The sequence below is a fragment of the Ovis aries genome, chromosome 26 (genome assembly GCF_016772045.2).
Source record: "Ovis aries strain OAR_USU_Benz2616 breed Rambouillet chromosome 26, ARS-UI_Ramb_v3.0, whole genome shotgun sequence".
Classification (NCBI taxonomy): Eukaryota; Metazoa; Chordata; class Mammalia; order Artiodactyla; family Bovidae; genus Ovis; species Ovis aries.
The window spans coordinates 37467964-37480750 of NC_056079.1; the positions used below are offsets into that span (position 1 = coordinate 37467964).

Sequence of the window (12787 nt, forward strand, 5' to 3'; positions counted from 1 at the left end):
TCTTCAAGGCTATGGTTTTTCCAGTGGTCATGTATGGATGTGAGAGTTGGACTGTGAAGAAAGCTGAGCGCCAAAGAATTGATGCTTTTGAACTGTGGAGTTGGCGAAGACTCTTGAGAGTCCCTTGGACTGCAAGGAGATCCAACCAGTCCATTCTGAAGGAGATCAGTCCTGGGATTTCTTTGGAAGGAATGATGCTAAAGCTGAAACTCCAGTACTTTGGCCACCTCATGCAAAGAGTTGACTCATTGGAGAAGACTGTGATGCTGGGAGGGATTGGGGGCAGGAGGAGAAGGGGACGACCGAGGATGAGATGGCTGGATGGCATCACGGACTCGATGGATGTGAGTCTGAGTGAACTCTGGGAGTCAGTGATGGACAGGGAGGCCTGGCGTGCTGCGATTCATGGGGTCGCAAGGAGTCAGACATGACTGAGCGACTGAACTGAACTGAACTGAAAGGGTAGAGAAGGGCTCCCCAGGGGGCTCAGTGGTAAAGAATCTGCCTGCCAGTGAAGGAGACATGGGTCGGATCCCTGGGCCAGGAAGATTCTCCTTGGAAGGAAACGGCAACTCACTCCAGTATTCTTGCCTGGAAAATCCCATGAACCGAGAAACCTGGCGGGCTGCCGTCCATGGGGTCACAGAAGAGCTGGACACGACTTAGTGACAACAACAGCAAGTGTAGAGAAGCCACAGGGCCCAGTGATGGAGAGACAGACAGCAGGGCCATGCTGCCTGGGCTGGAAACCCATTTCTACCCTTTCGTTGCTGGGTGACCTGAGCCAGTGACTAACCTCTGCCTCAGTGACCTTACCTGCAAAATGGGTATGATGTTAATAGAACCTACCTCATGGGAGACATCAGAAAAGCAGGAAGAAGATGCAAGTAGAGTAGGGTCCTAGACAGGAAGGTTTCTAGCAGGGGCAAGGGATATTTTAAGAATGAAGCAGAGGGCTGTTAGGGGAATATTAAGAAGTATTAAACTGAAAAACAAACTTGGGTTAAGTAAGCACCCTGTGTCATTTATGTTGTGTAGAAATAAGACAGTTTTCATTGCTGGTAACTTTTTTTCTAGGAGCAGTAACTGGAAATGCTTTTAGCTAGTCCCCTAGTGATCAGTTGGCCCCCTCAGTGGAAATAGTAGAGCCAGGAGAGGCTTGGTGTCTGGGCACAAGCCAAGGGATGGCAGGGGATACCAGCGGAGGGGCTTATGGTATGGTGGGCCGCAGCTGGACTTTAAATATGGTCTCTGATTAACCCGAGGTTTTATTTTTGTGAAAATAATGCTCATCTTTCATTTATACGATACTGGACTAGTAGTATATCTTTCGGCATTGCTGATTCTTTTCTGCACTCATACTCTGCTGACGTGGCTCCAAGGGATTTCTAGCTCCTGTACAGGCCTTGCTGTCTCAGCCCTGTTCAGTAAGGACCGCTTTCTGGAAGCATGGCCCTGTGTGCGTGCTGATGCCTCTTTGTTGGTGGGAAAGGACCTGGTGGGAGGACCGGGTGGAGTCAGGAGGTCACTTTGTCCTGACTCAGGACAGTGGTTGACTCCTTAACCCTCTGGCTTCACACAAGCCAGTAAAACGCGTTGCTGGCCTCCACAGGGTGGGTCCCAGCACGTTCAATTCAGGATGTGTCCAGGGGTTGGTTGCTCCTTTGGGGCCGTGGCAGGGTTGGGGAGTGGCTGCGCTCACCCACTTCTTTCTGGAGACCTGGGGCAGCCACACTCACACATCACACGGCTGGTGCCCAGGGAATGAGTGCCACCCCTGGGGCGGGGCACGGCTCAAGTGGCCACGGGGTTTCCACGGGGCCAGTGGAGAGCTGTGGGTTGCCACTGTTTGCCCTGACGTGGGGTCTCTCCCAGGGGATCCCAGGGTGGGCAGGGGAGCGGCCCCCGGCACCCCTCCCCGGTTCTCCCCCCCTCCCCCGCCCCGACCTAAGCCCTGCCCTACCGCACTCTCAGCGGCTGGTGTCTGGTTCCGCTTCGCCTCGGCGGCTGTTGGTCCTCTTTGGAGAGCTTTCCCTGGTGCACATGTTCTCTGCCTGCCTGCACTTCCCTGTGGCCCTGCTCGTGGGCGTTGCCTCCCCTTTGCCACCGTGTGGAGGCTCCTGGCCATGTGGGAAAGTCTCGGATCTCCCTGAAGTCCGGTTTCCTACTCTCGAGATCGGGATCACCAACTCGCGTGAGGTTCAGGGGAGACGGCAGATGATGCTTGAGGGGCAGTGATTCTTGGAATGTCCTTGGGGGAGCTGCTGGGCTGCCTGAACGGCCACCAGGTCCCTGCCTGGGACTTGTCACCTGCTCGGTGTGCAGGCGCTCTGTGTCTGGAAGTGTTTTCAAGACGCGGCCTGGGGTGTGGTGGAGGCATTTGGTGAAGCTCATTTCTCATCCTCCTCTTCTCCTCCCTCCTCCGATCTGCTAATCGGTGCCCGAGAGCTCAGCTTTCCCCCCCTCTGCTGCCCTCCCTGTAAGTGAGCCTGAGCGCCCGCCCCCATCCTTGGCCCTCACAGCTCGGGGAGGGTGACTCACGCCTCCCACCTCCCCGGGAGCTGGTGTTTACCACCCAGCGACTCCACCCTGCTTCTGCGTGGGGGCCCTGCTTGCCTGCTGCTCTCAGCTTGGAGGGCTTGGCACGGAGCCCTGCTCACTTTTAATTAGTCCTCTCTGTGTTGATCACCGGCACGCCTTCCCCTGGAAGCTGGACTGTGTGACCTCGGGACGTGGTCTCCCCAGGGGTGCGCTTCCCTGAGCCCCCCGTGATGTCACTTGCCGCGGCGGCTTCTGCCTGCACGGGAGCACCTTAGGTGATGCGTGGTGATGGCCGTTGCACGGGCAGCCCCTTCACCAGCCTGTGGAGGAAGGAAGGGAGAACTCGGTGTTTGGCAGAAGAGAGCTCGTAGTGAGTCCAGCCAGCATCTCGGTTAACTGACCAAGAGATGTCCTGTTTTTCTTCTTTCGAAGAAGAAATTCCACTTGCCGGGGTGCATTTTAGTTGCGCGTCTTAAACCTAATGCGTGAGGTAGGGCTCTTGGCATCTGCTCAGAGGCCTCTGGCTGTTGCAGGCGTGTTCTGTCCCCGGCCCCACTGGGGGCCCCAGCAAGGCTCGCCCCAGGCACGCCCGGTATCCCCGTTATTTCCAGGGACACCGTGGGTTTGCAGAGCTGCTAAGGGGATGCGGACGTACAAACCACAGCTAAATGGGGAGACAAAACATGATAGAGAAAGATGGCTGCTCTGTACCGTGTCTGAGAGGCCAGGCAAGATCCACTGGGTGCTTAGAAGCAAGAAAAATTGGACAGGTAGGGTGCAGGAGGGGCGGGTTGCAGCCAGCAGTTCGGGATTCATGAGGGTGGTGAACGGCACAGCCTGGCGGGTACGAGCAGGGTTTGGCATCAAGACTGAGCTGGATTTGACGCGGGGCTTGGCTGCTTGCCACTTCTGCACCGGGGGTGAGTGACCTCGCTGCTCTCAGCCTTATCGTTAGTGGGATTGTTTTGAGGATTAAATGAGATAATGTTTATAAAGTGTTTAATCTGGGGGTCTGGCGGAGAGCAGACGCTCGCTAAGTGGGTGTGATTGATTGTAAGCACCAGGAGGGGCTGGGAGCTGAGAGAGATCAGAGGCCCGGCGGGACAGAGGGGCAGATGGAGACAGGACAGCCCTCTTTGGCAGCTGACTCAGCCCTGCTCTTGTGGTTGGGGCATCTTCCTTGCAGGAAGAGGTTCTTGTGGGCCGAGACCACACAGCGTGAGCCCTGCGTTCTCGTGTGGAGCCCTTCTCTCTCGTCACCCCTGCCTCCAGGTTCCACGGCCCCCACCTGTGCCGACTGACCCCCTTAGATGCTCCTGAAACAAGGGCAGAGGTGGCAAGGGGATGGGAAGGAAGATCTACGTGTATTTCAGGAAGACCGTCTCTTTCAAACATTCACTGGCAAATTAGAAGCCAAAATCCAGAGATCAGCACGGAAGGCTGGCCTGTTTCCTGGCTTTTCAGCTTTCGGAGTTGTGACTCATCTCTGTGCATTCATTTTCTGATTAGCAGACCCTGGTTTCTTTTTTCTGCATTTCCCTGTCTCTGCTTCAAAGCAGGGAAAAGGGAAGCAGAAGGATTCCTTCCGAGCAGTATGGAGATGAGGGTGCTGGAGGGGTGGAAAGCAAGGGGCTTTCCATCCCTCTGGGCCATGGGGAACCCCCTCCGGATCTGGTTACAGGAAGGACCCTCAGGGCACCTTGAAGGCCATGAGGTCCAGATCCTCCAGGTTGGAAGGGAGGGAAGCATGCTCGTGGTGGGGCCAAGCAGTGTCCCGGCAGTTGGTGTTGGGGACCCTGGGATGGCGCCAGGGGTCCAGAGGCAGGAAGGTCATGCTGCGGACTGGGAGCCTGCACTGGGCCCTGGGTGGGTTGGGCTGCAGTTTTGTGTCCCTGGGATACCGGAATGAAAGGCAGTAGGTGAGGAGGACAGTTACGTGGGAGCCAGAAGCAGGTCCCGGGCAGGGTTGGTGGCCAGGATGGCCCATTGGAGTGAGAAGACATTCAAAGCATCTTTCGTGGTTCATTGTTGTCGGGGTTTTGTTTTGTGAACACGTAACGCAGCAGTACTGTAAGACTGGTGCGCAGCTTGTCAATGAATCCATTAGACATTTGGTCCTCGCCCACTGGTCACTTCCTGCCGGGTGTGCCGTGCTGTTTACATCCATCAGCTTGGAGACCACCAGTCCGGGGGTGGAGGAGGAGCGTGGCCCTCGGAGCCTGGTTCTGTCGTGGACCGGGCAGCCTGGCATCAGGCTGGGGAGGCTGTGAGGATGCTCCCCGTCCACACTGACACTGTGATGTCAGGTGAAGGCTGTGCCCCGCCGGCCCTCACCTGGGCCTGTGTGGACAGCGACACTGATCTTCCCTGCACTCCTCAGCTGCCGTCAGAAGCACCCTGAGGCTGACGGCGCTTGGCACAGGATGGGTGCTGACTCAAGCTGCCTGGAGAAGAGACGCTTGTGTTACAGAAAGATGTGCGATGCTGGAGAAGTGCAGCTCCGCAGCTCCTGGGGGTGTGACTTGGGAAGAATATGCTCATTTTCCGGCCGTTTTAATGTCCCTGCAACATCTCAGCCCTAAAGTGGCAGATGTGCACGAGAGGCAGCTCGCTCTGGACCACATGACGCTGTGGCAGGAGTTGCTGGTAGAGACGCATCTCTAAGAGACCGGGTGGGAAAGAGTTAGAAAGACGTGTGTCCACAGGAGGCAGGGAGGCGCAGGGAGGCAGGGATGCCAGGCCATGCTGGGAGCCACCCGGTGCACATGGGAGCTAAGTGGAAGCGGAGAGAATTCTCCATGCAGCGCTGAGGCGGGCTGAGGGTTTGTTGTTCAGTCGCTCAGTCATGTCCGACTCTTTGTGATCCCGTAGACTGCAGCACGCCAAGCCTCCCTGTCCATCACCAACTCCTGGAGCTTGCTCAAACTCATGTCCATTGAGTTGGTGATGCCATCCAACCATCTCATCCTCTGTCACCCCCCCTCCTCTTGCCCTCAGTCTTTCCCAGCATCAGGGTCTTTTCCAGGGTGAGGCTTACAGAGTCATTTTGTATATGTTTCTGAGAACATCTGAAGTCTGTCTGAATAAGCGTCCTTGCACGATGCCTTCTGCACACACGTTCAGGATGGTGTGCTTATCCAGGAGATGGGACCTCGATTTATGCTCCATTAGTACAGCTAATTCTGCCACCGAGGGGCTGCCACGCCCCTGCCATCAAAGAGCCGATTGTCTGTGTCCCCCGAGGAGCTGCTATGCGGGGCGGCCTGGGGCCCTGGTCCCCCGCTTCCTGGCTCAGGACACGCAGCTGGTTTTCTTTGCTCCCGCCCTTCTGGCTGGGTGTGTGCATAGGGTGGAGCTGTCCCGTGGGCTTTATGGCCACGCCCTGAACGGGCTCCTTTGTCACTCAGGCCTGTCACTGTGCCAAGTAGGGCTGCCCAGCCTGGCCTCACCACTGAGCCCCTGACCCTTCTGCCTGATGCTGCCCTGGCTGCGTCTCACAGCTGGGCTTGTCCTGCGGTCCTCAGCGTGTGTGAGCTTCTCAGGGACACTCGTAGAGGCCTCTTAGAAGGCTCTCTGTGTCGCAGGCCACAGCCCTGCTGACCGAAATGTCCCCTGGTGTCTGTAGCGTGAAACTGGGGCATGCATCTTAAGAGCGCTTCTGTCCTGGCTGTAGAAATTGTAATGTCTACTGTCCTTATTTTCGGTGACTGTTAGACCCTGGACCAAACTTAAGACGTGTCTTCATTTCACCCTCAGAGTTTCCACTCTAAGATGAAAGGGTACACAGTCCCTATAGCCGCTTGCCTATCTTAATGAATGTTGTGGACACCTAGATTTATTTTAAGCTCTTGTCATTTTGAAATTTATTTTCTTATACTTCTCAACTCCTATCCCCTGTACATTTGGTAGGTGGGAACATGGCATTAGCGATGATACCTGTCTCAATGTAGTTTGCCTGTTAAGGGCTCATGTTACAGTTATTGGCAAAGGGCTTCATTCCTCTGCAAGCTCATGAACTTGCTGCTGGAACCTGGGCTCAGTTCCCTTTTCATCTCCTGTAACTTCTTGTCGGCAGGGTCCTAGAAGATGCTCAGTAACAGCGAGGATGAGCAGCGACAGCCTCCTGGATTCTTCCCCCTCTTGGGCCCTTGCTGTGCTCTCTGGAGGCCTGCAGCTGCCCCGGACACTTGCTGGTCAGCGCAGGCTGTCAGAGCTGCCAGATGGCTTGCAGCTGGAGTCTGAGAAACCCACCCCATGGCTGGGCCCCTTGGCTTAGGCCCTTGTGTCTTTCAGACTCTCTGCCTTGACCGTCCAGAAAGAAATTCCTTAAGCAGCCCCCTGCCTGCACACCCCAGGGCAGAGCTCTTAGCGTCAGTCTGCCTGTCCCGAGAGCCCTTGTCCGGCCCGAGAGTTTGGGGAGGGACCTTGCACCGAGTGGGCTCTGCCCTGGGTGATCTGGCGAGCACTGCTCTGCAGCGTGGGCCACCCTCACAGCGGACCTTGGAGGACCCTCCGCCTGCCCTTCTGTTGCTCAGAGGTTGTAAAAACAGCAACAAAGCCTCTGTGTTTGGGTGTCCCTTCAGTCTAATCAGTAAGTGCAATGTTTTTTGGATGGTGTGGATCACAGAACATCCCTGGGGATTTGGCTGGGGCAGGGAAGCCTGGGGGGAGCTCTTGGGAAGGATGGACCTTTGAAGTGAAGGTGGCAACAGAGTAATAGGGCTTCCCTGGTGGCTCAGACGGTAAAGAATCTGCCTTCAGTGCAGGAGACCTGGGTTTGATCCCTGGGTCAGGAAGATCCCCTGGAGAAGGGAATGACAACCCACTCCAGTATTCTTTCTTGGGAAATCCCAGGGACAGAGGAGCCTGGCGGGCTACAGTGCATGGGGTCGCAAAGAGTCGGACACGACTGGGTGAAGTGAAAAGAAAAAAAGTATTACTTCTCAGGTGGACTTTTCTCTAAAGTACTGTATTTGAGTCAAACTTTTGCTTTAAAGCTATATTCACTGTTTATTCTCTTGAACTTTTCTGAAAAAACAGACATAAAGTGCATGCTCTTGCTTGAATTCACAGTGATCTATCATCACTTTATTTCTACTTTTAATCAGGATTAAAAAAACACGAATATTTGGTTATTTTGTAAAAACAGTATTTTGAAATGTCTGATACATTTATGCTCTTATTTTTTTTCTCTCTAAACAATGAACAACACAAAAAATCATGCCTATTCTACTAACTAGAGTACAAGAAAAATCTAATGCTAATTGCAATGACAAAAAGGTTAAAAAAAGATTTTAAAAAGTAAAATGTAGCTGGCAAGATGCAGTGAGGATGAGGATTTTTTATAGTTAAAAAACAGGAACACGCATCTCCCATTTATTCGTCCTAAGGTTGGTTACTGACAGGACTTTGCTGTTCAATCGCCAAGTCATGTCTGACTCTTTGTGACCCCATGGACTGCAGTACACCAGGCTTCCCTGTCCCTCTCCACCTTTCAGTTTGCCCAAGTTCATATCCATTGGTGCCCTCCAACCATCTCATTCTCTGTTGCCCTCTTCTTCTGCCTTTGAAGATTCCCAGCATCAGGGTCTTTTCCAATGAGTTGGCTCTTCCCATCAGGTCTTGCCCCTAACTGCCCCAAAGACGGAACTCCTCTGAAATCTGGGTGTCTTTTGTAAGTTTTTTAAATAGTAGCACGATGCCGCTGGGATGGTAACAGCTGTATTTTCACTGTCTCTGATGATAGTGCCTGGTAATTACATGGTGGGCTCCATTTGCAGCTGTAAACACAGTGTAAATGTTAACTGTTTCATTCTCCCAGCACCTCTGCAGAGAGGGGGACGGGCTGGACCTGTGTGGTTTGGTTGTAGGTTTGGCCCAGGTTGTATGGTTTCGTCTCATCGAGGAGTCCTGCACGTGTATGTGGTAGAGCTGGGAAGGTAACACCTTTGCTGCAGATGAAAAACACGATGTCCCCGTAGAAGCAGGAGCAGGGAGGAAGAGTCTCCTGACTCCAGCAGGCAAATGTGCAGCCAGGTTACTATTTTGATCACAGGATAGATAGCTGGAAACATCAAAACCACTGTGTGTTGAGAGGTGCGGAATTTTGTTTCTGATGTACCTTATCTGCTCCTGACCTTTAAAAGGAGCAATCCATCACTGCTCTCTCGACAGTAATTTGTATGGCTTTTGTTTCTTTTAAAAAGTCATTGCTTTTACTAGGCCTGTTTTCTTTTCTTCTCCTTTTGTATCTCAAAGACTGAAATACCAAATAACTTTGAAATTTATACTAGTGAACTTCAAAAGCTGGACTAGACTTTCAAGAGATTTATGGAACGGAACAAAATAATTATTGTACAGTTTAAAAAATTCTTTAGCCATTGCTTTAATGCACTGCTTCGGTTAACCAACATGATTTCAATTTATTATGCAAATGCAACAATTATTCCATTCAAAATGGTAGAAAGATGGCATACTTTTGTTTCCGCAGCACAATAAATGGTGTTGAAAGTTCCTTTTCTTTTTTTTTTTTTTAATTTGCTTATTTGGTCTTTAGTGACAATCCATTTAAAGTAAAAGTCTTTTAAAGTGGCCGAATAACATGGTAATGTGTCTTCACTGGTAATTTAGTACTTGGATATAATGAGTTAATCCAAGGGATGTCATTAAAAACAGCATGGTGCCTGAATTCCCAAGCTGAGATGTTTTTAATCACAGAATGATAGTAATTACATAAATCCTGGGATTTACATCAGACAGAAGCATGCACTTTAAACTCAGCACTGATAGCCATGTGCTGTGCTGAAGTATAGGCTGCAGAATCCTCTGGCCGAGGGAGACGCTGGAGCAAATATTAGGTGTTGCGTCTTAACGGAAAATTGGGAAATCAGCTATTTTGGTAACATAGTAATATCATTCGAGGCACATCCCCTGGGAAGCAGGAGAGAAACCCCCTGCTGTGGCTGCAGGACAAAGGGGCGACTACTCAGACTCAGTGACCCTGCTGTTCGCTGCATTTTCAGCCCACGGAGGGTGCAGAAGGATCACCTCCTCCTTCTCCCAGGGGCCCAGAAGCTGCTAATTGCCTACAGTTCTTCCAGTCCATCAGTGAGACAGCCCACCGGTAAATGAGGCGAGGATCTGGATATCTAGGTCTAGTGAAGACTATGTGAAAAGTAACTTTGTTATCGCAGGGATTTTTTTTTTAAGTGTTGAATTTTTACAAAATGATCCAGACACAGTACCCTCAGGGAGCTCATTTCAGAGAAGTGATATATTGAATAAGAAGATGCATCTAGGAAAATTTATTAAAATCTCCCCAAACAAGAAATCTTATTTGATTCATTTATTGTTCTTTCTTTTTCGTGGCTCAGATGGGCAGGGGAGTCAAGAAATGGGGATTGAGGAAGGGAGGGGATGGAGGGGGTGAGGAAGAGAGGGTCATTGATGGGTGGAGGAGGAAGGGGGTGCCCGGGAAAGGGGGACAGCAGGTTAGAGCCAGGTGGCCCTGCATTTGTTTTGGGGGGTTGGTGAAGTTGAGGTGCAGAGTGTCTGTGACAAGCCATGTGGTCTGGCTGGGTATTCCTGGTGAGCCGCCAGGACAGGGAATTCTTCCTGGAGGGTGGGCAGAGGCATCCTGGGTTTGAGTTCTCACCAAGCAGTGTTTCAGGTCCCCTTCTCCCGGCCTCATCCCTTTCTCTGTAAACTCATCACCCATCGCCCGGGAAGAACTGTCTGCTCTTTCTGCATGTGACCACCCGAACTTAGCATTGGCATATTTGGGCCTCCAGGTGCTTCTGCGCTGCTCAGCAGAAGGTGTGAGGACCACCCTGAGCCGGCATGAAGCTCTGCCCTGGGTGGGTGCCCTCAAGATCAGGGATGCTCACTGCTTGCATCCGGCAGGGCTTGGGCAGGCCCTGTCTGCAATCCCATTGTCATTTAAGTTTTGCTTTTTCCCTTTTAACCGCGAAAATAATATGTGCCATTGTGGACAATTTACACGATAAAGACAACTCACCATTAATCCTACTCTAGTAAGAGACAGCTCACATTTTTGCCGTCTTTTCTTCCTTTTTTTTTCCCTTCATGCTCTGTATTTTGTGTGCACTCCTCTGCAAATGGGTTTCTGCATGCTGATTCAGAAACACCAAACAATATTTAATCACCTGTTGTAAGCATCTTTTTTCTTTTTGGCAGATTGCATGACTTGCAGATCTTCGTTTCCTGCCCAGGGACTGAGCCTGGCTCTAGGGCAGTGAGAGTGTAGCAGTCTAATCACTGAACTGCCCCGTGTTTCCAGTATTTTCCATAAACCCCACTGCATATTGATTACTGACCGTCATGGTGAACACAAGGAGGTTACAGTCTTGAGTGAGTGTTATTTATTGCCCTCTGTCTCTCCCCAGATCCCTTCTGGAAGGTTACGATGGGAATGAGCCTGACGACTTGGATGGTTTCCCCGACTTGTTGCCTCTGCCCGCAAGTTCGTCCTTCGGAAGTCAGGAAAGTGCTGCGTGTGGTAGTGGCCTCCCAGAAACGAGGCGTGGCGGTGTAGACAGGAATGGATGAGAGCGGCTTGGGGGCCCTCGGACGCGTGCTCCCGGAGGTGTAGTCTGGGGACGCCCCTGCGGGCCGGGGCTGCATGGCCGACTCCTGAGCCAGGATGCTGCGCCGGGGGCTGCTCGCCTGGGCCTCCCGGGTGGTGGTCTTGCTCGTCCTCCTCTGCTGCGCGGCGTCCGTCCTCTACATGCTGGCCTGCACGCCGAGGGGCGACGACGAGCGCCTGGGGCTGCCCAGGGCCAACGGCCCCACGGGCAGGGCCGGCTCCCAGGCGGCGGTGCTCAGCTGGGAGGAGCGTCACCGCGACCACGTCGGGAGCCTCAAGAGGCAGATCGCGCAGCTGCAGGATGAGCTGCAGGAGCGGAGCGAGCAGCTGAGGGCTGCGCAGCAGCTGGCGGGGGAGCCCGCGGGCGCCCCGGGCAGGGCCCAGGCCGACCTGCTGGCCTTCCTGCGCTCGCAGGTGGACAGGGCGGAGGTGCACGCCGGCGTCAAGCAGGCCACCGAGTACGCCGCCGTGCCCTTCGACAGCTTCACGCTGCACAAGGTATACCAGCTGGAGACTGGCCTGACCCGGCACCCCGAGGAGAAGCCCGTGCGCAAGGACAAGCGGGACGAGCTGGTGGAGGCCATCCAGTCGGCCGTGGAGGCTCTGAACAGCCCCGCGGAGAGCAGCCCCGACCAGCGGCCCTACACGGCCTCGGACTTCATCGAAGGTTGGCCACGGGGGTGGGAAGTGGTGGGAGGGGCGCGGGCCCCGGTCCAGGCAGGGCCGGGCTGCTGAGGTCTGCGGTGGCTTTGCGGATGAGACGACGGCTCTGTGTGAGCCGCTTTAAGGACGAGGGACCGCGGTGGCTGTGACCTGTAAGACGACTCAGCGTGGCCAGGGAAGGTGCAGAGTCAAGGAGAGAACAAAGGAAGCCGAGGGGAAGCTGACCAGGCAGCATCCCAGGAACAGGCTGACAGTACCTTGACTGAAGCAAGCACAAATCCACCATGAGCCCAGGCCCGGACAGATTTAGACCAGTTCAGACTGGTTTGAACTGGCTAAGACTTGTTTCAGTTCAGTTCAGTTGCTCAGTCGTGTCCGACTCCTTGCGACCCCATGAATCACAGCACGCCAGGCCTCCCTGTCCATCACCAACTCCCGGAGTTCACTCAGACTCACGTCCATTGAGTCGATGATGCCATCCAGCCATCTCATCCTCTGTCGTCCCCTTCTCCTCCTGCCCCCAATCCCTCCCAGCATCAGAGCCTTTTCCAATGAGTCAACTCTTCGCATGAGGTGGCCAAAGTACTGGAGTTTCAGCTTTAGCATCATTCCCTCCAAAGAAATCCCAGGGCTGATCTCCTTCAGAATGGACTGGTTGGATCTTCTTGTTTAGACCAATTTAAAAAGCCTCTGACACTGGTTTAGACCTGTTTGAGCTGGCTGAGACTTGTTTAGACCAGTTTTAAAAGCCTCTGAGGCTGGTTTAGACCTGTTTGAACTGGCTGAGACTTGCTTAGACCAGTATAAAAAGCCTCAGACTGGTTTGACCTGGATGAGGCCGGTTTGAACCAGCTAAGAACAGGTGGAAATGGTTTAGACCCATTTGAACTGGCTGAGACCAGCGTAGACCAGTTTAGACCAGTTTGTACCATCTTAGACTGGTTTTATGGCAGCTTAGCCAAGAGCGGTTTTGAGTGT

General features: G+C 53.2%; 1 protein-coding gene across 29 annotated transcripts in view; it reads left to right on the plus strand.

Moving 5' to 3' along the window:
- Window positions 1-12787, plus strand: part of CSGALNACT1 (chondroitin sulfate N-acetylgalactosaminyltransferase 1) — a 336716-nt gene that overhangs the window by 240040 nt on the left and 83889 nt on the right. For 28 of the 29 annotated variants that reach the window (XM_027962570.2, XM_060407077.1, XM_060407076.1 and 25 more), the window contains one exon: window positions 10947-11813. In XM_027962570.2, coding sequence (XP_027818371.1) covers window positions 11204-11813 — 610 coding nt within the window. In that variant the 5' untranslated portion in view covers window positions 10947-11203. Of the gene's footprint in view, window positions 1-6616; window positions 7133-10946; window positions 11814-12787 lie in introns of all 29 variants that reach the window. The other variant, XM_060407082.1, reaches the window with a different exon arrangement.